Raw genomic sequence first — 24214 nt, 5'->3', positions numbered from 1 at the left:
TCACCCTGGGTCTCTCATTTAAACGTGGGGCACGGCTGTGTCGGGCATCCCTCTCTCCCTGGCTCCCTTCCTCCATCTCTCTCTCGCAGTGTGGGACTTAGCAAGGCCCACGTCTCACTTACAGACAAGCCTTAACTCCCCAGCAAAAGAGGTTGGCATTTTAAGACTCATGAGGTCATTAAAAATCGTATTATACATATTGTATTTGTCTATTACGTATTTAGGTCAATTGAAAACAGAATGGTGAGTCTGCTGTTTCAGAAGCACTGTTTTCTTTTTGTCACAACTCTTTATTTGCATTTCACATGGGCAGAATATACAATCACTCTTCACAGAAGACCAATTAAGGTAGACCATCAAAAGAATTACCCATAATTCCCCAATTCTGTTGAACATGTCTACCTGTTAGCTCAATGCCTTACACATTCAAGATAAACATCAAATCAGGAGGGGAAAAAGCTCTATCATTATCCCTATCGTTTAATTTAATCACTATCTTTTAATTTGAAAGATGAATTATGACATACTTCTTACATGATCCTCTTTACAAGGCCTTTCAATAATTATAATGGCCAATTAATACATCGAATCAAATCAAAATGAGAGTAAGTTATTAGATATGTTTCTGAAATCTATTGACATGCTGTATTTTTAAAATAAAGTTCTTCCCTTCAGTCTCTGTGCTGCCATTTCAGAAGAATAAATAAATAATCAATTGACAATAGACTCAGCTGGAAAAAAAGACAACGTAGATGCTGTAAAGCTACTGTTAAGCTAGTACTGAGTATGACTGGCAAAAGCCCATGGCACAAGAACCAAGAAAGAAACACTAGCCAACATAAATAAACACCCCCTCGTGTATTTCCTCCTGCAACTGTTGTCCTTTACATTTTTGTATGTACAGTTCCCTCCCAAATTAACTCCACAATGTCGCGTCAACAAGTAGTCATATAAACTCTTAATTACCATTGAGGGGCGTCAGTTTTAGGGGTCAATAGAAACATTTTGACCAGTCACTCACTCCAATGTTTTATGTGGATCATGTTATACAATCCTAAACAGTTGTGTTTGTGCTCTCTCTGCTACTTTCGAGTGGCAAATCCATCAGACAGGAAACATCAATCGAAAGAGAGAGAATATGATTTCAGTAAGACATAACAGTAGGAGCAGTATTTGTACATGACGCATTGTTGAGCATATGTATCCATCAACTCTGACCCTCCACCGATAGCTAAGTGATCCATTCCACAACACGCCGCGCGTGGTGAGCGTTCCAGATCGCGGATCGTTTTGCAATTGTTTCCACTTCCGTGAGTCAATGTGTTGCAAAGGACATATGCTGCTGAATGAGCATTATACTAACATCATAAATAGTGGCAGGTGAGCAACTACACTAAAAAGCACCTCTACACAGTTTAATAAGCAGGTAGCTACAATAACCAATACTTATATCCGACCTTCCCGCAATGACAGCCACATATCTCATGTCTATACAGAACATTTTATAATATGCATCCCTGCAATGAAATGTCCTTAATGTGAATTTATCAGTTATGTATAACTGAACTGCATAAGTTCTACAACTAAAAAGCTGAACCATAAGGACTGTTGAATGACTTCAAATATACTTTTTCTAGGCAAGTCAGTTAAGAACAAATTCTTATTTTCAATGACAGCCTAGGCACAGTGGGTTAACTGCCTTGTTCAGGGGCAGAACAACAGATTTTTGCTTTGTCAGCTCAGGGATTCAATCTTGCAACCTTTTAAGGTTCCTAGTCCAACGCTCTAACCACTAGGCTACCTGCCTCCCTAATGACACCTAAAAAGTTTTTGAAGTTGAAACCAGATGTTGATGCAGATTATTATCATTCTGTAAATGACTACAGCTAATAACAGGTTACTGAATATGTTGATTTATATAACATCTAAATGGACAAGTTTAAAAACAAATCCCTTGTGTCTTTCAGCAATATTTGAAGTCCAAAAAAGTAACTGGGTATATACAGATGTAGGATCTTAATTTGATCAACCTGTTTTTGCAGGGAATTTCCTGCACAGTAGGAAAAGTAAACTTGTAGTGTATTCAAGGTTTTTAAAGGCTTCTAAAGTTGTACTTTCCACTTTAAAATGTTGGACTTGGTTTGCCCTATCAAAAAAATGTATCAACCCCTACAAAATGTCCATTAATTATAATCTACACAATAATTCAAATTTCTGTAGGATTTGTTGCTGTAGGAATATTTTCCTGCTGTGAGAAACTGGTCAAATTAAGATCATACATCTGTACTTACAAATGATATAAGACATGAGATCCTGCAGTTAGTACTTACTGTAACAAGAACTTGTACCAGTAGCAAATGATGCAGACATCTAAGTATGTCTCCACAATCCCTACAACTCGCTGCTCAATGTCCTCAGCTGTCAGTGCCATCTCTACACTCAGATCTATGATGAGTTAACACAATTCTCACACAGCTAAACGGCTGCTGAGTACTCACTGACTGTGATCCCGTCTGACTCCTAATCATCGGAACTATTGATCTGACGCGTTCGATCTACCTATAAACAGGAGAACACCGACGTTGATGAGGTCAGTGCCCACTGCCCCCAATAGGGACCCTACAGAGTAAGCAAAGGGTGATTGGAGGGCAAGGGATGAACGACGAAGAAGGAGGCAATGGTAAAGCATTCAGTTCTCAAAAACTCAAAACACCAGGATTATAAAAGGGGATCCTTCCAAAGAGTCTTAAGCTCTTGAGTATCCGATCCAAAGATGAAGCTGTAAAGTCCACAGGTGGCTGCTGAGGGGAGAACGGCTCATAATAATGCCCGGAACGGAGCAAATGGAATGGCATCAAACACCTGGAAACCATAGAAACCATGTGCTTGATGTCTTTGATACCATTCCACCTACTCTGCTCCAGTCATTACCACGAGCCTGTTCGCCCCAGTGCCACCAACCTCCTGTGATAGTCTCTTATGTATAGGATTCCTCTCCAAAGACGACACTAGAGTCTGATGTAGCCAATACACTACGTAGTGTTATGTACACTGTAGGCTTTATGTACTCTCATAATACTCTAGTGTGATCTTCGGGTAGAGGAGGGGACAAATGGACGCCTCTAGGTCTATGCCAGAGAGAGGGAGACCAGCGTGAGGGAGACCAGCAGCAAAAGAAGGGAGGAAAATGAAGAGGTGGCGGCCGACGGGACAGGGCGGTTCTTCTTCCGGGGCCCATTGCAGAGCGGTGTGTTACAACAGGAGATGCACACAGAGTTGATCCTTCCAGTGCAGAACTGCTGGTAGCCTGATGAGGATATGAGGCATGCCCCGGACGAGGCACAGGACTTGCGGTAAAATATGCCTGAAGAAGGAGAGAGAGAAGCGGTCAGAGATAGTGCAAAGCTATACAGGAAGTCCAGGTCAAGGTATGTGTGAGACTGTTGGAGAAACTTAGCCAAGTCTCGGAGCAAACTGAGGTAGCACAATCACTGGGGAAGGGAGGGTTAAAAGTCCTTCAACTGTCATTTTTGTTTTGTTTTCATTAATGTGTGTCTGTTTTATGGGATGTCTGGCCTATGCCATGTCTCGCATCCTTTCACAGTGCATTTTCTTGTGCGTAAAGCAAATATCTGTGAAAATCAGACAACGCATGATCTAATCTACCTTTTTTTCACAAATATACAGGAATAACAATTACACATCAAGAAAATGTGGTGATTTGAAAATATTAGCCTTAGGATCTTAGCTTAGTGAGAAATTCTCGAGACATACAGTATATTGTAATTCAGTGCTATTTGCAATTTAACAGAACTTTATCCTGATCAATACTGGAATGGTTCATATTCCTGGGAGGTGATCCTCTAAGTGCCTGGAACCTTTGTAGAGCCGTTGTAAAAAATAAAACCTTGAGAATGTCACCTTGACAGAATATAATTCTCTCAAACTATGGAACAATTGCAACAAAACTATGCTTCGATTTATATGTTGGCGAGAGAATGCACATGAACAAGAGTATTTCGATTTCATGGAAATGTTGTTGTGCCATTAAGTCTTACCACAGGAGGTGGTAAGAAAGCCTGCGTCTCCCTGCCTGATAAATGAACACCTTGCAGGGACTCGACAACTCCCACTTCTCCCTACTCTTTCCTAGGAAATAGACACTGGGCTTTTGGACACAAACAAATCCAAGGTGACCCTGGAGATGTGACTCACGCTCCACTGAATCTATTAAGCATTAGTAATTGTTATAAGCATATATGGATGCTTATAATGTGTTCTTTGCTGAAATTTGTCAACAGACTGCAAAGAGTTGTCCTAATGATGAGAAGGGGCGTCAGGTAGCCTAGTGGTTATAGCATTGGGCCAGTAACCGATAGGTTGCTGCATCGAATCACCGAGCTGTCGTTCTGGCCCTGAACAAGGCATTTAACCCACTGTTCCCCGGTAGGCAGTCATTCGCAAGTTCATAAGTGCTCACGACATGTCTTACATTGCATTGTAACTGTGGCATAGTGCGTTATACCTGTCGACGTTAAGTAAAGTGTTACGAAAAATAATTAAAGAGTATAGAGGAAATAGATGAAAGGGGGAAGAGAACTGCTAGTCACATTAAAACTACCATCAAAACTTTACTGCTCTAATTTACTCGTCTTTCTCTTGAAATAATGACAGATGAGCTGTCAGACAAAGTGGCAATTTGTAAATGCAATACAATATTCATGTTTTGTCTCAAAGACGTCAGACAAGCCTTCAAGACAAAAGTAGACAATTTCAGCCTGTGTCGGCCCCTGATTACTGCTATTAAGTTTGACATAACGAACAATACAACTTTAGCTTAATCAACCCTCTTCTTTGTTCCATACTTCATCACTATGCACATTTAGAACTGACTGTCTAACAAACCAAGTCCCCAAACCTTTATTGGGGAGAGGAATGGGTAGAGACCAAGCTGACACCAATTCACGTGTAAAAGCCAACTTTCCTTGAGGATTATGTTACAGAGGTCTTCACATATCATACACACATTATGCAAGTACTTCTTTCCACGAAAATGTTATGGTAATTCGCAAATTCATTATTTGTGATAAATTGCGGTTGCTGCACATAAAGATAATTAGTTAGGCTCCTGGTCTCAGGCTGACATTATATGAAATGATCAAATTAAGGAACACATTCATTACCCAACATTGCTAGAAGGTTTTATGTTAGAATAAAAGTATGCATGAATTTTCATTTTATCTGCTTACAGGAGCACATAAGAATCCCTTTGCCAACATCGCATTAGAATCAAATGACTCAGAAGACCTTTCTAAAGAGTGCAGAGACTGGAAAAGATTTGTGAATATACTGTAAGCATGTGCATTTCACACAAAAGTGCATCCTTATCTCAAGGTTATTCAAACCATTACACAGCATTACACATAGTGTACATTTGTCCATGACATTATTGTCATAGATCATTGCCTTTGAGTGATGAAGCTTGTCCACCATCACGTTCAGAGACATAGTTTGGGCATAAAACACTCTCTAAAGACAATCTAGCTACATGTATGATGTTCTTGGTACATTTTTTTAATACTCTTGTAAATGAAAGCATACATTTGATCACAAGTGACATACTGTACATGTAATAACACTGGATGTGGTAGGAACAATAGGCCTAGTGTATTTGAAGGGCGTTATCTCATTAAGCAATAAGGCACGAAGGGGTGTGCTGTATGGCCAATATACCACAGCTAAGGGCTGTTCTTAAGCACGATGCAACGTGGAGTGCCGGGATACAGCCCTTAGCTGTGGTGGTATATTGGCCATATACCACAAACCTCCTGAGGTGTCTTGTTGCTATTATAAACTGGTTACCAACGTAATTACAGCAGTACAAATAAATGTTTTGCCATACCCGTGGTATATGGTCTGACATGCCACAGCTTTCAGCCAATCAGAATTCAGGGCTCATATTACGCAGTTTATAATGGAAAAAAATGATTAATGGATCAACTGAGTACAGCAACCAGCAACTAAGGGGGTTAACCTTCCTTTGGGAAAATCCCATTAAAAGAATATGAGCCATAAACCATGAATTAACTATGGTAATAGCCTCTTCATCTATGGAGATTCTTTGATAGTTCCCAATTGATTTAGTGGGCATACGTATAGGCCTAGTTTATGATCTCATTTGTTTACGTTACAAGGAGACCCTTTAGGTCAGTTCCACTGAATTCAGAGATAGAGAGGAAGTACACGAAAGAGGAAAATATACCTTATTTAGGTCACATGTTAAAAGTGTCACAGTCCGGTGTGGGTTGTTTTACATTGCAAGGTAGGTGTCAGAGAAGGCAGTGTGGCCTGGGGTGGTCTAGCTGCAGAACACATCTCTATTGTGTTCGACGTGGGTTCTAATCCGACCCACGCCCTTCTGACACAAAACAGATCCCCCAAACTTCCTGTCTTTCTCTCACTAGTCTCTCTCGTCAAACTAAAGCTCACACTCTGCTGTGGCGGAGATACAGCATCTGCGAGAAGGGACTACTCTCCCACTATCTCGATCCAATGAAGAACAAATGAGGAAAGGAATGGGACTGCCCAGGAGACTCTGTTTTCTTACCATCCTTCTTCACCAGTACCTCTTTCTGACACATGTCCTGCACGTTGACCGTGCAGTTGACAATGAACTCCGGCGTGGAGCATTCATTGTTTTTCACCTCCTCACACTGGTAACATTGGATCTGGAGAGCATAGCCTGTACAAGAGAGAGAGAGACAGAGAGAGAGAGAGAGACAGGAAGAACCGCAAGGGTTAAAAAAAAACATTTCTTTAAAGCCCACAAGAACAGTTCACCAGTATCTGGCATATACTGTAGTAATCTCATTAGTCTATGAATGTTGGTCAAGAGAGACTACAGGCAAATTATTTCAGGCGTGTTTAGCTGTGCTTGATTGATCTTGCCTGGCACATCATAACCAATGGAGTGGTCAAAAAAAGTGCAAAGCAACTGCCCAACCGGCACTCCAGGCAGGCTTGATCAAAACGCTGAACGTTTTTGAAAGATTAGGCCTTAAATCTTACTTGAAATATTTGAAAATGTTATTTTGTGCAGTTCAGTCATTAGTATTATCCCTTGTTCATTTAGGGCCTTTCAGCCCAACATATTTTCCTCCCAACTAATCAAGAATAAGTGTTTTTGTGATCCATTGCCAATACCACAGACCAGGAACTGTATCCTCGAGGAGAGACAAATGCATCTTTGAAATGAAAAAGTCTCTTTGCTAGCATTTTGAAAGTCAACTTGGTACCTATTTGCAATGATCAGAGGACAAGGAGGTGGACTTTGAAAAAAAGACTGGATCTCCTCGATGAATAGCAAATGTGAAGATGATCTCAACGAGCATTTCATGTTGGAGAGTCGATGTTGATGCTATCCTTACACATGCGGACATGTTGCAAATATCAGACAATAGGACTTTGAGCTAATATGATGACATTTCTGTACCACACCACAGAAAGCACTGACAAGTCACACAAAACACATACTTCTCTGACTACATACACATTTGTCAAGACAGCAAAGGAACACAGTAGAGAGGAGTTGTTTAACGCACAAACAGATCTGGAGTCAGGATAAAGGGATTTTGACTGAAAATAATGAACAAATAAGTTTCAACAATATAAATCCATACTCTCATTTACTTGCCAACTAAACTTAATCAGACACAATTGTGTGTGGAAGCTGGGCATACTGTATCTGTGCAGGGAAAATGGCCCCTCAACTTTACCCACTAGAATGATAATTGCCATTCTGATTACTACAGGTCAAAACAACCAAGCCAGAGTGTTCCAGACAAAGTGCTTTTATCCACACACTCAATGAAGCTGTTGCTCCAGCACTGACTTCAAATGAGATGAATTCATTCTAACATGACCTGATTGGAATTAAATGGAAATTGAGATTAACAAAGAATGACAGATGGTTGGCTATTCATGCAAAATTGTTTCACAGGGATGAAAAATCGGAAGAATTTAACAGAGGATTCCCCGGATGGAGAGCACAATCTGATTCAGGGTTTGCAAATGGGGGTTTAACTGAAACATGCATGACCGTGCAATGATAAACAATAATTCAACATTTTCTCAAGCGCCACAGTTTCAGGTCATTTGTTCTCCATGACAGATAGTACTACTGTGTTCTAATTATTGAACTGGAGACAGTCATTCATTTCCCAGTCTGACAGCGCCATCAAGCACAAATTCAATTGAAAAGGATCCCCCCCCCAAAAATCAGAGCGTAATTACGTTAAAACCAGATAAATGCTTCAAAACCCCATCCATCAACCGAGCAATAGTCTCTTAAAGTGCCTAAACACATCCTAGACTGTATTGCATTTGTCCTCTATAAACCACTGGATATTGACACTATATATAATGAACATTTAGGCAAGCATAAAGTTATGTACATATTGTCTATACTTTTCATTTTGTTCCGCAATACCCTTTTCACTGAGGTAAAAAAAAAAACGAATCAAATTACTTAGAAGTAATTTCTGCTAACAATGAAGATGATGTTTTAAGGAGTGGGTATGTTAACCAAACGCAGCACATCCAACTCAGAACGGACAGAACATTTGTATGGTATTTACACCAGAGGCATTTTTGGCGAGATCACTGTTCATATGCCATGTGCAATGGGTTCAAGTGGAAATATGGACTGGAAAAGCTCTGAGCGGCTGATTGTCACATCATTCTGATGATATGATCCGTGGACGTATGTTGGAATGATAATGCGGGACTACCCCATTGACATGGATTATCATTGTCATTTTACCTGATTCTTTTTTTTAGCAACTACATTACCCCCATTTGTATACATTATTAGCATATCATTGCTATAAGGTGACCCATGTGGATTGAGAAATCCGTTTATTTGCCGTCATCTATCTTCAATTGTGTATTTTCCTTCCACAGTCATCTGAAGAGAGACAGCTTTGTTATTCTCTGCATATTTAGTGATATTAATATTCATCACAGGTGTTCATGGAGTGGTATATCAGCTCATTTAACACCCACAAATAAAAAATGGTGATTTAGTTCACTACATTCACCAGAGCTGACAACTGTTGATCAGTCATGTTCATTATCATTTGAGCTTGATGGAATGCCTACACCTGTAAAATAAAATGTTGAATTGCATTTGTGTTGTCAATTAGAGAGCTATTAATTAGCTATTGATAATGAGTGGCCGACACATGTCCCTCTGCTTTATAAAATGAGTGAATACATTCGTCACCTGTAATGGTGTCTAGTCATGTTTAATAGCAATTAATCGGAATACTTAATAGCCTAATTAGCATACCATGTAGGGCAATTGTAAGATCACAAAGATGCTCTAAATATGGAATAATGTTCAATGTTTCAGCATGTCACGCTCTATTATTTAACATTGACATTTTTAAACAACATCATTAAATTGAATAAAATATATGTAAAATAGAAGTCGAAATCACATTTTGAAAATATCTGCCTTTGCACAGGTGATATGCGCAATAGTTTTACAGACGTAATTATGACCTAAGGTGACATATTTTTTCGTAGCTGGAGCGCAGGTGCCTATAGAACTGTCAAATTCAAGAATCTGTGCCACAATTTCTTATTCCAAGACAGTTATAAATGCTTTTACTGAGATGATTTGATATGCAACGGTAACCTCCTGCGCGCCTCCATGTTGGCATTACTAGACCTCTCCTGGACTTCTGAAAAATATGTTATTGTTTTCATCTGACAACAAAAAGCTGCCCAAAATCATTTAACCATAATCCAAACTTGAATTAGATTGGAATAGCTGGAAACGTTGACACATCACGAGGAAATACTCTCAGCACCCGAATACAACGCAGAAAGCCAACACATGTAAGATTACGCAGTCTCCAAAGTTTAGCATACCTGTTTTGAGGAAAATTCCAAGCAAAGTTGCATGAATGAGAAGCAACATCCTCTCCCAAATGACACTTTAGAGGAACACATCAGACCAGGTGAACTTAAAACGAAAGCAAAACCCTTAGATGGATCCGTGGCATCAAAGTGTTAGAGCACATTCTGCAGCGAGGAATGTGATGCGCAGCGCTAAACGAGGGCGAGCTCTGCGGTTCTAGAGACCACGTTGCAGAATTCCAGTGACATTGGATAAAGATAAATCATAAAACGTACCACGTGACGAAAGCTCGTGATATGGAAGCAATTCATCAATCACTCATATCCTACACAAGCAGATCCGTGACTGTTAAATTGCGTCCAAATATGAAAAAGTCACCTTTGGATAGGCTTTTGGGCATGGAATGCACCGTTGGTAGCCATGCACATTTAACCAGATTTAGAAAGGCTACTATTCCTTAAATACATTTGTTGAGATCATCTCGTGGTTCTTCTGTCTGTTGTGGATCTTGTACGTTTCGTGTTAGAGAGAGAGAGAGAGAGAGACAGAGAGAGAAGTGGGAGAGAGAGCGAGAGAGAATGTTTGGAAGTCACTCTAGGGTGGCTGAAATAATTACTTTTATTTATAGTCACATAATTACCCATCAAGAGACTAATTGTTATAAATCCCCCTGCTTTATACGGACTGTCTCAGAGAGTAAAGCTCGGGGAAAACGGGCTATACGTTTAACACGTTTTATAGTTGAAGAATATGACATGAGCTTTATGGCAAGCATTTGAAGACAGGACGAGGATCAAACTTTCCCTTGCCATTATTAACAATTCCCTGCTGTAGCCTACATACATACATTTCAGGTACACATTTATGAGCGCAACGGCAAAGATCAGTGAAGATCTCACTGTTCCTTGTGACTATAGTACCTTGTATATGATATTGAACGCACACCTGTATGACAGCACGCACGCACACGCACACACAAACTTCAACCTCCAACAGTTACGGAAGCTGCACCAAATTGAAAATAGGAAATCATTTATTTTTTATTTTTATTGGAAATGATTACATAAAATATATCATTAAAAGTCTAATGTAACAGCCAAAATTGCACACGTAATTACCAAAGTAACACTGCTGGTAACAGGTTCTCTTACAAAGGAACAATCAAGCAGAGAAGATGTGAAGTAGGACAATTAAACAACACTATACAGTTCCATGTACAAAAAGTGGGATATAAATACTCGTCAGCTAGAAAAAAAATACACATTATGGTCTTAGCAAGACTCTCCTTACATATTGTTAACAGTTTCATGGAAAATTGTTCAAACAATGAAACGTACACAATCTGTTTTGATTAGCACCAGAATCAAATTACGCACGTTTGGCATGATGATTTATTCCTATTACGTTTCAAATGTGTTATTGGATAAAGTGATAAAGGGTTGCAGTTGTAGCTTTTATTCGACAAAATAAAACATTTTGTATCGACAAAAAACCCTAAGGAAGTCACAAAACGAGGAAACGGTCAAGAAAAGTTGAGCTGTTCTCAATCAGAAGACATATAGACAAGGTTGAATGATTGGCAAACGTAACACAATGATTTAAATTTAAAATTGCATATACCAGTCAGCAATGCTCCATTCTGATATTAACTTAATTGCAGTATTTAACACACAAACAAAATATACAAAGAAAGGAGTGTTTTATGATTCTACAAGAGACACAATTTCAACAGTTCTGTTATCCTGGAGTTCATGAAGGTTTTACTTTTTTTTATGTCTGTTTTCCATTAAAAAATGACAGCATTTTCCGTGAGTTGTAACCTTATATTCAAGGTAACTAGGTATAAGCGTTGCATTTTCCCTGAGCTACTAGCATAGACCTTGCTCCGTAAATGTGTTATTGAAGCCAACAGAAGTTTCTGATTCATAAGTACCATTCAGACACTAGTTTAGTTCTGTTTACATTAAATACTGAGTGACCCAAGTACAATGGTGATGGTACGGGATACTTCAGGATTTTTTTCTACTTCCCCGGAGTCAGATGAATTCGTGGATACCCTTATGTCTCTGCCTGCAGTTTGAAAGGACGCTGCTAAATGTTCTCATAATGACTGGAAGTCTACTAGCATGCTAGTAGATACCGTAGACGTCCAGCCATTGCGCGAACGGTAGTTAGCATTGGCTCACACAACCAACTCTAACTTCCTTCATACTTGATGCAGAGGCATAATAATGGCCTCCATGAGTTCATCTGACTGCGGATGAAGATAAACGGAGTTGTTGCCAAATATCCCAAAGTATCCCTTTAAGCCACTACACAGCAGTTGAAGTTCAGCTTGACAGTTTTGACTTGCTGGTAGAAATTATTGATTGTGTATTGATCATGTATTTCTCATCTGTAATACAACTCAAAGTCAATACTGACTCCAGTACATTCAATATGCAGGATATTATTCTTTAAGATTCCACAGTACTGGTGGTTCAATTAAATGTGCATATGCATGTATTTAGGTCACTTAATATAAAGTATAAATCACACCACTTCAAAAATAAAATACATTATTTGTTCTTGTTCTAATGTGTGTCACATTCTAGTTCACCATGCAACTTTCAAGATACCACAGCAGTCTGGAAATCGTACACGTTTGAGCCAATGGCTTTAGGAGCTATGATTGCATGGTATGGCTTGCAGTGTATTGCAAGATGGTAGTTGTGGTGTGTAGGCCTGCCATTATGACATACAATAGTGTGGCAGTAAAACATTGTTCCAATTCAAATTTCAGAAATAATGATCAGTGAGAAAACCATCTATCCACATCCAACAACCGTAATAGTTTTTTGCACATTTGATGATTCTTAAGGTATTGCTTCACACTACTAGGCATCATCAGTTGCTCCTGCTGATATTACTGATTGGTTTGATTTGGTGGTATTTACTCTAGTTGTGTCTTCAAGTTGAATTTCACTTTTTAAATTCCTTAAAAACTTTGTACAGTATTTTTTTTTACAGTGCAATGATAAAAAACATTCCCCCTTCGGGAAAAAATACATTACCCTAGAAGACAATTTCTAATATTGCTTTCCACACCTTGAACGGTGGTAAGGTTGTAGCCTATAGTTTAATTGTCCAGGTTAGAGGTCATGCAAACTGTACAGTCTGGGATCCACGTCCTTATCTTATGACATCACCTATGACATCACTTCCTTCCTTCCTTGTGACCTAAGTGCTTCGGTTGGTGGGAGTAGCAGAGGACTCCACAGAATCATCCCCGGCCTCCACTTTCTTACTCTACACATCGTTGGAGCCTTGACTGGTGCATGAGGAGAAGCTGTCGTAGAGCGAATCGCCGAGAGAACCCACACACTCGGCCCCGGGCTTGGAGTAGTAGCTGGACGACGAGGGCTCGTTGTCAACCCTGCTGCAGCAGTCCTCTTCTCTCTCCCCTGCGGAACAGGAGCAGTCACCGCTACTGGGCCTTAGCTCTGTCTCCGGGTACAGCCCCAGCCCACTGCTGTTCAGCTTGTTCAGGGAATCCAAGGACACGTCTCTGGAGCCGACCTGGACCCCCCCCTCCGCAGCCGCCTGTCGTCATGTCCACTTGATTCCCTTTCTACAGCAACAACAAGACAACAAGAGAGGGGAAAATTAGACGAGAGGTGTTTTTGTCATCTGCCCACACTGAGTCCACACTGCAGCACATTATTATCACACTTTAAAGGGTCAATCTGGTATTCAAACAACAATAAAGATTTCCCAGATTGCCTCCATCTCCATAACATATCATATAAGTAATCTGTCACTCGGTCTCTCAATTAAGAATATCCAGAAGCAACCAAAACAAAGGCTGTCATGCTGAATTTACACTGAGTGTACAACAAATTAGGAACACCTTCCTAATATTGAGTTGTGCCCCCTTTTGCCCTCAGAACAGCCACAATCCGTTGGGGCATGGACTCTACAAGGTGTCGAATGTGTACCACAGGGATGCTGGCCCATGTTGACTCACGAGGTCAGTCTATGTCATGGAAATGTTTTGCACACTCAGGGTACATCTACTTCAGCGTGAAGCAACACCACAAAGCAATTTGACTACCGCCATTCCTGAGTGTCGCATTGATTTATTGAGAGCTTTGTTCATTCTCCTCCCATGCTTAAGGCCCAATAAGTCCGTCTGGGGGAATCTGCCGTGAGATATCAACCTCTCTACAGGGAGAGAGGGAGAGGGAGGGAGAGTGATTCTCCTTCGTAGTTGTTTTAACACAACGTATTATAATGTTGTCAGCAGCCCATGATGTTAAAAAAGAAACGAGTCAAACAGTGGCCGGCTTATTCTCGCTATAAATTAACCAATGGCTTAACCTCAAATATACTGTAGAGCAAACATCTATTGTATATCATTTTGCATATTGATATATTGTATATTGTTATATTGTTTTTGGTATGCACAGAGAATCTCACTTAGAGAATCTTAGTGAATCTCAATTAAAGGTATAATGTGGGATCTGGGTATTTGTTCAATGGAGATTTCAATCCATTGTGTGTTGAAGAATATACCACAACAAGAGTGGGGCTGCCATTTTTCTAAGAAATAAATCCCAGATTGCAGCATTAATGTTGCAGTTTCAGGATGAATCACTAGAGCCCTCTAGGTCCTGTTGTTTATGTACTTTAGAGAAATATTTTTGGCATGTACACTTTAATTGTGTTTGGTTGCTGAACTCATTGCCTTCTTTCATGGAAAACGCCTCCAAGCCATTCCACCAACCTTGAGTAAATTGGCAACCCAACAATAGGAGAAGTCCCCAGTGAGATACATACATATAAAAACCTCTGCATCTCCAATCTAGCATAATCACAGAAATCACGCATCATGCAATTTTCCCACATACTGTCATAAATCTAACCACAGTGAATACAAAACACATCTTCAGTAGAAACAAAAATGTATGTTGTGTAATTCAGCCTTGGTCAATAACTACTAGAATATCTTAACAGAAATATTTATGCAGAAATGCACTAAGGAATCTTGAAATAATTTGAGGAATTGTTAGAAGGAGCCTGTGCTCTCTTTATCTGTGGTAAAGGTAAACACAAATCTCTGGATAACTGGATTTTCCTCCAGCCAATCTACCGAAGGGGCCAAGCCATCCACACACTTCCCGGGTGGAGAGTATACAGAGGTATTACCATATTATCAGGGGTATAGACTGCCTTCGGGGTTGCACTAAGTCCTCATCATTAAGTGTTCATTGCCAGGTGCCCCTTAGAAATGGCTTTCCTCCCAGGAACTCCAACCACTCCACTAACAATCTGGTGTTTTACAGTAATGCATTCTAAACACAGGCACTGCGGGTTAGATATTCTTCATATACTAAATCAGCACAGAGAAAATCAGACTTCTGAAAAATACCACTTTTGAGCTACAATGACTAATAATGGTAATTCAAGGGTTGGTGATAAAAACAAATGCGATTCAAATCTGCACACTGACACATATCTCCATTCCAAAATGCTTTTTAGTCCAAGACTAGGCTCAATCTGGGTCCGGGAAACAAACCCTATAGTATGTGCCAGTGTAGTGTAGTCTACAGGTGCATGGATGTGGGAGACCATGAGAACAGAGCAGAGGGTGTATGACTTGATTGTGATCAGTGATTGGAATTGGGGTGGCCTTTCGTTCAGTGCCTGTGACAGTGAGGAACAACAATCATGGTCCTGCTCTTCTCCAAACAGCACTGAGCTCTCTATCTCGGCAGGAGGGATTCTTATCTGTGATTGAATTTGATTTGGTGAAACACAATTACCACTCGTCTGTGGGTCGAAAACCAACCTCCGTGCAGACCTTGACCATCCGCTGGCACCTAAGGAGCCAGTTGAAGTGTATCCTTTACAACGGACCACACAGGAAAACATCGCCTCAGGGGCACTTCAGGTGGAAAAAGATCTTGTCAGCGGCTAATTGGTTATCATCTAGCAACTCTGAGGTATTTCAGTTCAATGGGAATGTCTTGGGTAACTGGGATTCTGAAAGAAAATATACGTTGGAAACATTCTTACTTCTAAAGGTGTCAAGAGTCAGTCAGTCAATAAGGAGACCAAAGAGAGAATGGCTGTTCTTCTCCCTGACTGGGATTCTGCACAATTGTTGTGTGTCTGAAATATGTATTGTTCATATACCACTAATGGTATACTGTTGTGTATGTATGTAAACTCAGCAAAAAAATAAATGTCCTCTCACTGTCAACTGTGTTAATTTTCAGCAAACTTAACATGTGTAAATATTTGTATGAACATAACTAGATTCAACAACTGAGACATAAATTGAACAAGTTCCACAGACATGTGACTAACATAAATTGATTGATGTGTCCCTGAACAAAGGGGGGGTCAAAAGTAACAGCCCATATCTGGTGTGCCTGCCTTACAACAGGCCAACAAGCCCTCAGTCCAGCCTCTCTCAGCCTATTGCGGACAGTCTGAGCACTGATGGAGGGATTGTGCGTTCCTGGTGTAACTCGGGGAGTTGTTGTTGCCATCCTGTACCTGTTCCACAGGTGTGATGTTCGGATGTACCGATCCTGTACAAGTGTTGTTACACGTGGTCTGCCACTGCGAGGACGATCAGCTGTCCATCCTGTCGTCTCACGGTACGGCCATTGCAATTTATTGCCCTGGCCACATCTGCAGTCCTCATGCCTCCTTGCAGCATGCCTAAGGCACGCTCACACAAATGAGCAGGGACCCTGGGCATCTTTCTTTTGGTGTTTTTCAGAGTCAGTAGAAAGGCCTCTTTAGTGTCCTACGTTTTCATAACTGTGACCTTAATTGGCAACCGTCTGTAAGCTGTTAGTGTCTTAAAGACCGTTCCACAGATGCATGTTCATTAATTGTTTATGTTTCATTGAATAAGCATGGGAAACAGTGTTTAAACCCTTTACAATGAAGATCTGTAAAGTTATGTGGATTTTTACGAATTATCTTTGAAAGACAGGGTCCTGAAAAAGGGACCTTTCTTTTTTTGCTGAGTTTATGTATGTATGTATGTACAGGCAGTAGCAGCTGGCATGCAATTGAAATATATATATATATATATTTATTGATTCACACTTACATGTCTGTACTTACATGGCTGTATATTGCCTCCACACTTACATGTCTGTACTTCTATTTCCAATTGCATGTCCAAGACCAAAAACATCCCTCTCTCTCCCCATAACATTAGTGCTCCAGGTAACAAGCTGTTACAAGCAGCTGGGGAGAAGGTGTGAACACAGATATTATATAGTTATGAGGCATATGGCTGTGTAACCTGGCCCTCTCTGGTTTGGCTCCTTAGATCCTGCCATGCCCGGCCCCAGCACAGCATCTAATGCTGTTTTCCCCCTGTCAGAGAGGCCTGCAGCAATCTCTATTACCCATCAGGAGAGAGAAAAAGAGAGGTAGCGAGAGAAGGGAGAGCAAGAAGGGAGTGAGAGAGAGAACAAGGGAGAAGGAAAGAAAGAGGGAAAAGGGGAGAGAATGAAAGAAAGAGGGGGGAAGAAAGAGAGGACGAGAGCCAAGCTGAGAAAGATATAGAAAGAAAAAGGGGGTGGGGTTTTAAGGAGGCAGAGGGAAGAGGGGCTGTAGCCAGGCAGGCAGCGTGGCTGTCAGGCAGTGTCAGGATGATGAATGGGGGCCAGGCTGGGCCATGAGGTCTCTGATGAGAGCTGCCGAGCTTTACATCACTCTCCTGAGTGTTTGTGAAAGGTTATTAAAGGCACTTAAATCACCCAATCTCACACAGCATCAGCGCTCCCCGTCTGCACTTTCCACACCCTTCGCACTTCCAAAACAAATCTTCCATAACGATATTATGAACTTACCTGACTGTGAATGGTTAAATATACAGTGTGGTCCCAACACCATATTTTACAGTAGGTATGGGTTTCCTTTCGACTCATACATTGTCATTTTGGTGCCACACCCATCACTGGTGTGCGTGGCCAAAGACCTCTATTTTCATGTAATCTGACCAAAGCACCAGTTCCAATAGAATCCAAGTGCCGATGCCATTTAGCACTGCTGGGTGATTTGAAAAGTCCTAGTCAATCGATCAATAATATAATAATACTCTTAGCAAAAAAATGTAACTTTAATTTACAATCTGTAGAAACTAAGAGAGGTTTGTTTCTATAGAAAGGTTCAGAGCTTTTGTGAAACATCATCGCACATTTAAATAATAATAATATTGCAAATAGAAATCAAAACTGAATGGACTTCAGTGATCGATGGGGGGGGGGGTTAAGGGTAAACACAAACAAGGATGGAGCAAAAAACAAACGAAAGATAACTATTGTAAAATATACTGTGTCCTTAAAATGTACAGTATATAGTATGTAAAAGCTAGAAGTTGAGGCCTAAGTGTTGTTGTCCATTAGTTTACTCCAATTAGGGAAGGGGATGTAGGGTAAGGGGAAAATAATAATGGAAAATATATAACAAATATATATACATACAGTACCAGTCAAAAGTTTGGACACACCAACTCATACAAGGTTTTTTTTCTTTTACTATTTACTACATTGTAGAATAATAGTGAAGACATCAAAAACTATGATATAACACATATGGAATCATGTAGTAACCAAAGAAGTGTTACAATTAAAATACATGTTATATTTGAGAATCTTCACAGTAGCCACACTTTGCCTTGATGCATTTGCATTCTCTCTACCAGCTTCATCAGGTGACATCTTAAAAGTTAATTTGTGGAATTTATTTTCTTCTTAATGCGTTTGAGACAATCAGTTGTGTTGTGACAAGGTAGGGGTAAAAGACCAAGTCCATATTATGGCAAGAACAGCTCAAATAGTCAAAGAGAAATGACAGTCCATCATTACCTTAAGACATGAAGGTCAGTCAATCCGGAAAATGGCAAGAACTTAGAAAGTTTCTTCAAGTGCAGTCGCAAAAACCATCAAGAGCTATGATGAAACTGGCTCTAATGAGGACCGCCACAGGAAAGGAAGACCCAGAGTTACCTCTGCTGGAGAGGATAAGTTCAATAGAGTTACCAGCACCTCAGATTGCAGCCCAAATAAATGCTTCACAGAGTTCAAGTAACAGACAAATCTCAACAACAAATGTTCAGAGGAGACTGCGTGAATCAGGTCTTCAGGGTCGAATTGCTGCAAAGAAACCACTTCTAAAGGACACCAATAATAATAAGAGACTTGCTTGGGCCAAGAAACATGAGCAATGGACATTAGACCAGTGGACCAGATGTGGTCTGATAAGGTCAAATTTTAGATTTTTGGTTCCAACTGCTGTGTCTTTGTGAGACGTAGAGTCGGTGAATGAATGATCTCCGTATGTGTGGTTCCCACCGTGAAGCATGGAGCATGGAGGTGTGATGGTGTGGGGGTGCTTTACTGTTGACAGTGTCTGTGATTTATTTAGAATTCTAGGCATACTTAACCAGCACGGGCTACCAAAACATTCTGCAGCGATACGCCATCCCATCTGGTTTGCGCTTAGTGGGACTATCATTTGTTTTTCAACAGGACAATGACCCAACACACCTCCAGGCTGTGTACGGGCTATTTGACCATGAAGGAGAGTGATGGAGTGGTGCATCAAATGACCTCCACAACCACCCAACATCAACCCAATTGAGATAGTTTGGGATGAGTCAGACTGCAGAGTGAAGGAAAAGCAGCCAACAATGCTCAGCATTTGTAGGAAGTCCTTCAAGATTGTTGAAAAGCATTCAAGTTGAAGCTGGTTGAGAGAACGCAAAGAGTGTGTAAAGTTGTCATCAATGCAAAGGATGGCTACCTCAGAGAATCTCAAATAAAAAATATTTTGATTTGTTTAACACTTTTTAGGTTACTATATGATTCCATGTGTTATTTCATAGTTTTGATACTATTCTACAGTGTAGAAAATAGTAAAAAGAAAGAAAAACCCTTGAATGAGTAGGTGTGTCCAAACTTCTGAATGGTACTGTATATTTTTACAAAATAATATATATGGGGGATTGCAAATGATGCAAACAATTAAATTGATGGAAGACAAAATCTATCTGCAATATTAAAGCTGATCTATCCCCTAATTGTTTTAATTAATAATGCCATTACGCCAACTCCAGACTTTTACATTTGTTGGATGAAATGAAAATAGAGCTCTTTGGACACGCATACCAGTAGTGGGTTTGACGTGGAAATGAGAATGCATGAGCAGAAAAGTACCCCATACCTACTGTAAAATATGTTGATGGATCATTGATGTTATGTGGCTATTTTGCTTAAACTGGCCCTGGGGCATTTGTTAAGGTCAATGGCATCATGAACTTTACCCAGGACAGGGACATTTTATGCCAGAAACCTTGTTGCCTCTGCCAAGAGGCTGAAACTTGACCATAAGTGGATCTTCCAGCGAGACAATAACCCCAAGCACATATCAAAATCCACAAAGAAATGGTTAATTGGCCACAAAATCTCAATTTTGCAATGGCCATCTCAGTCTACGGACATGAAAACCATTGAAAACCTTAAGTTTGAATTGAAGAGGGATATCCTTTGTCTAAGCACAGACTAAGGATATCAAGGATCTGAAAGAAATCTGTGTGGAGGAATGGTCTTAGATACCTCCCAATGTGTTCTCCAACTCTTAAAACATTTTAGAAAAATGCTCAATACCATTATCCTAGAAATTAGAGTTATTGGAACCCCTACCTTTTTGTGAAAAACATGCATATTACTTGTTTTTTTTTTTTTAAATCTCCTTCTCTGACCAATTGTATTAGTATAAAATAATATAATTTTCAAACAATTTTGAGCATAAAATATACTGTAGCTCAGTATTTTAATTATTTATTTTATACAGTCATTTTTGCTCATCTTTATCAAGGGAGTCAATCATTTCTGACCCCACTGTGGGAGTATTGTCACAGTTGGACATGAGGGTAACTGTGTCCCTTTAAGAGACACATTGTCCCTTTAAGGTCAAATCCATGTTAACAAGAAGTAAACAGGTGGAAAAGGAGTAAATGGGTTGAAAGTGGGTCCATCATCTTGGTTGGTTCATAGATATTAAATGAGGTTCTCTCTTCTGTAATTCTGCGTACCTTTAACTTGAACATTTTATTATTAACGGATTTGTTTAGAATAGTGAAGGGCTATTCAACCAAACAATGCCAATAGTCCCCATAGGCCTTTAGTGTGTTGGTTAGATGTCTTTTCAAAGTTTTTTTATTTTATTTATGAAGATGTTTTCTTGTGGAGTTCTTTCCAATACTCATTATTGGACAGCAAAAGATGGTAGGATTAAATCCATAGTGTTGCTCTGTCTTTGGGTGTATTTGTCGTCGTTGTTTGGGTGATCTCTGTGCAGGTTGGATGCACATGATCTCTGTCCAACACGTTGCACTTCTGTAGGGAGTCTCATCGCAATCCGAGGCATGCTTTCAAACCCCCGGCTCACCACCGCAGAAGCCAACCACACAAACCTTGTTTAAAAAAAACTTAGTTACAACCCCACGTCCGCAACCAGAAACCACACTTTACCTTATTTCACACTGACATAAAAATGGCCAGATCCTGGCCATTTTAGCACAAACATCTTTGTAGAGTGGGAGTGGAAGACTCATATCCAAAATTGTTTTATTAAGTGTAGACTAACGGCTGAGGAGACAAAAAGCTGCATACTCTATTTTATTCCCAGTTATTCATTGAATAGATGAACCAATATTTCTGTATGCAGTGCCTTTGTCAGGGTCAAAGCATATACCAAGGGCATTCGTTTTCCACATTCAATTTTGAGCAGACAATTGCTCAGTAAATGCAGAATGGAATAGATCTGTACTTATTGAAATGTTTGACCCCAAAAAGAGACTGGCAAGGATGATGTTGTAAATTTAATTAAAAAAGGCATACACCCTGATCCCTCCAATGTTGTATTTGCTTTAGCAGAGTAGCTGGAAGTTTCAGTACTGCTCCTCTTTCATAGTGCAAGACCTCTATAGGCCAACATTAAGAACCACAGTTCAAGAAAATTACAAATATTCATTTATTTTTCCTCTCTCCCTGAACTTGTGTTGAGTCTAGAGGTCGACCGATTATGATTTTCAACGCCGATACCGATACAGATTATTGGAGGACCAAAAAAAAGCAGATACCGATTAATCGGACGATTTTATATTTATATATATATATATATATATATATTTCTAATAATGACAATTACAACAATACTGAATGAACAATGAACACTTATTTTAACTTAATATAATACATAAATAAAATCTATTTAGTCTCAAATAAATAATGAAACATGCTCAATTTGGTTTAAATAACGCAAAAACACAGTGTTGGAGAAGAAAATAAAAGTGCAATATGTGCCATGTAAAAAGGCTAACGTTTAAGTTCCTTGCACAGAACATATGAAAGCTGGTGGTTCAATATTCCCAGTTCTTCAATATTCTCAGTTATGAAGTTTTAGGTTGTAGTTATTATAGGAATCATGACGAGTCAACAATTTTTCTCTATACCATTTGTATTTCATATACCTTTGACTATTGGATGTTCTTATAGACACTTTAGTATTGCCAGCCTAATCTCGGGAGTTGATAGGCTTGAAGTCATAAACAGTGCTGTGAAGCAAGCATTGCTAAGAGCTGCTGGCAAACGCAGTAAAGTTTGAATGAATGCTTACGAGTATGCTGCCGCCTACCACCGCTCAGTCAGACTGCTCTATCAAAGCATAGACTTAATTATAATATAATAAACACAGAAATACGAGCCTTTGGTCATTAATATGGTCAAATCCAGAAACTATCATTTCGAAAACAAAACGTTTATTCTTTCAGTGAAATACGGAACCGTTCTGTATTTTATCAAACGGGCGGCAACCCTAAGTCTAAATAAACCTTCAATGTAATGTCATAATTATGTAAAATTCTGGCAAATAAGTTCGCAACGAGCCAGGCGGCCAAAACTGTTGCATATACCCTGACTCTGTGTGCAATGAACGCAAGAGAAGTGACACAATTTCCCTAGTTAATATTGCCTGCTAACATGAATTTCTTTTAACCAAATATGCAGGTTTAAAAAAATATACTTCTGTATATTGATTTTAAGAAAGGCATTGATGTTCATGGTGAGGTAAATTCGTGCAACAATTGTACTTTTTTCACAAATGCGCTTTTGTTAAATCATCACTCGCTTGGCGAAGTAGGAATGCAGGACAAGCTAGTTAACCTAGTAATATCATCAACCATGTGTGGTTAACTACTGATTTTTATAAGATAAATTTAATGCTAGCTAGCAACTTACCTCGGCTCCTTGCTGCAATCGCGTAACAGGTGGTCAGCCTGCCACACAATTTCCTCGTTGAATGCAATGTAATCTGCCATAATCAGTGTCCAAAAATGCAGATTACCGATTGTTATGAAAACTTGAAATCGCCCCTAATTAATCGGTTAATCGGTCGACCTCTAGTTGAGTCAAATCTTTTTGCAGATGATGAATTTTTCTGTAAGGTCGTGTGTGTGTGTTACGTTATTCTACTGCACTGAGCTGAGGGGAAGTGGAGGCTGAGGGGGATGAGGGCCATTTCATGGTCACTGCTCCTCATTTGTCATTCAGTGAAGTTAAATACTGGTAGGTAAATACCCCCTGACACGAGAGGGCAAGCCGATCGAAAGTAATTAGGCAACTTTCATTTTTTTTATTTTATGAAAACGTCAGAACAATCCAACTACAGCGCTGTATAGGAGGGTGAAAGACATCAAGCTTAGTGGACTTTGTCCGTACTTTATAAAAGCTGGAGAAGCTGGAAAAGGACAAATGTTGCTTTACAGCGATTTTGTTTTCACATGAGTTGGATTGCAAGTTACCATGGAAACAGCTTGCTTTGAGCTAATGCATGATCTCACATAACATTTAGAGGGAAAGTTTGACTACATCCTTGATGACATTAGTGTCAAACTGTATTGTAAACATCGGACTTTTTCGAGGTACGAGGTAGTGGTCCATACAATAGATCATCCTGAAGCAACATCAACAGACCATGATCATCTAGTTGATGAGCTACAAAAGGATATGTTAAAGGTAATATACTGAACAAAAATATGTAAACTGCAACATGTAAACTGTTGGTCCCATGTTTCATGAGCTGAAATAGAAAATCACAGAAATTTTCCATACGCACAAAAAGCTTATTTCTCTCCCAATTTTGCCCACAAATTTGTTTACATTCCGCCTGTTAGTGAGCATTTCTCCTTTGCCAAGATAATCCATACACCTGACA

General features: G+C 39.7%; 2 protein-coding genes across 5 annotated transcripts in view; both read right to left on the bottom strand.

The window, feature by feature from the left end:
* Positions 1 to 269: 269 nt before the first annotated feature.
* LOC118370326 (ly6/PLAUR domain-containing protein 1-like) lies at positions 270 to 10420 on the bottom strand. The gene is made up of 3 exons (XM_035755284.2): positions 9937 to 10420; positions 6608 to 6742; positions 270 to 3364 (listed from the first exon to the last, which is right to left on the bottom strand). Exons 1-3 carry the CDS (start codon positions 9983 to 9985, stop codon positions 3129 to 3131), a joined length of 420 nt encoding a protein of 139 aa, XP_035611177.1. The 5' UTR covers positions 9986 to 10420; the 3' UTR covers positions 270 to 3128.
* Positions 10421 to 10940: 520 nt separating this feature from the next.
* LOC118370232 (nck-associated protein 5-like) overlaps positions 10941 to 24214 on the bottom strand; it is a 189520-nt gene continuing 176246 nt past the window's right edge. For all 4 annotated transcript variants that reach the window (XM_052499227.1, XM_052499226.1, XM_035755149.2 and 1 more), the window contains one exon: positions 10941 to 13535. In XM_052499227.1, the coding sequence (XP_052355187.1) occupies positions 13392 to 13535 (144 nt within the window). In that variant the 3' untranslated portion in view covers positions 10941 to 13391. The remainder of the gene's footprint in view (positions 13536 to 24214) is intronic.

The sequence above is a fragment of the Oncorhynchus keta genome, chromosome 37, assembly GCF_023373465.1.
Source record: "Oncorhynchus keta strain PuntledgeMale-10-30-2019 chromosome 37, Oket_V2, whole genome shotgun sequence".
NCBI lineage: Eukaryota > Metazoa > Chordata > Actinopteri > Salmoniformes > Salmonidae > Oncorhynchus > Oncorhynchus keta.
Note: the sequence above shows the minus strand (reverse complement) of the source record. Positions and strands in the feature narration are given on the sequence as shown.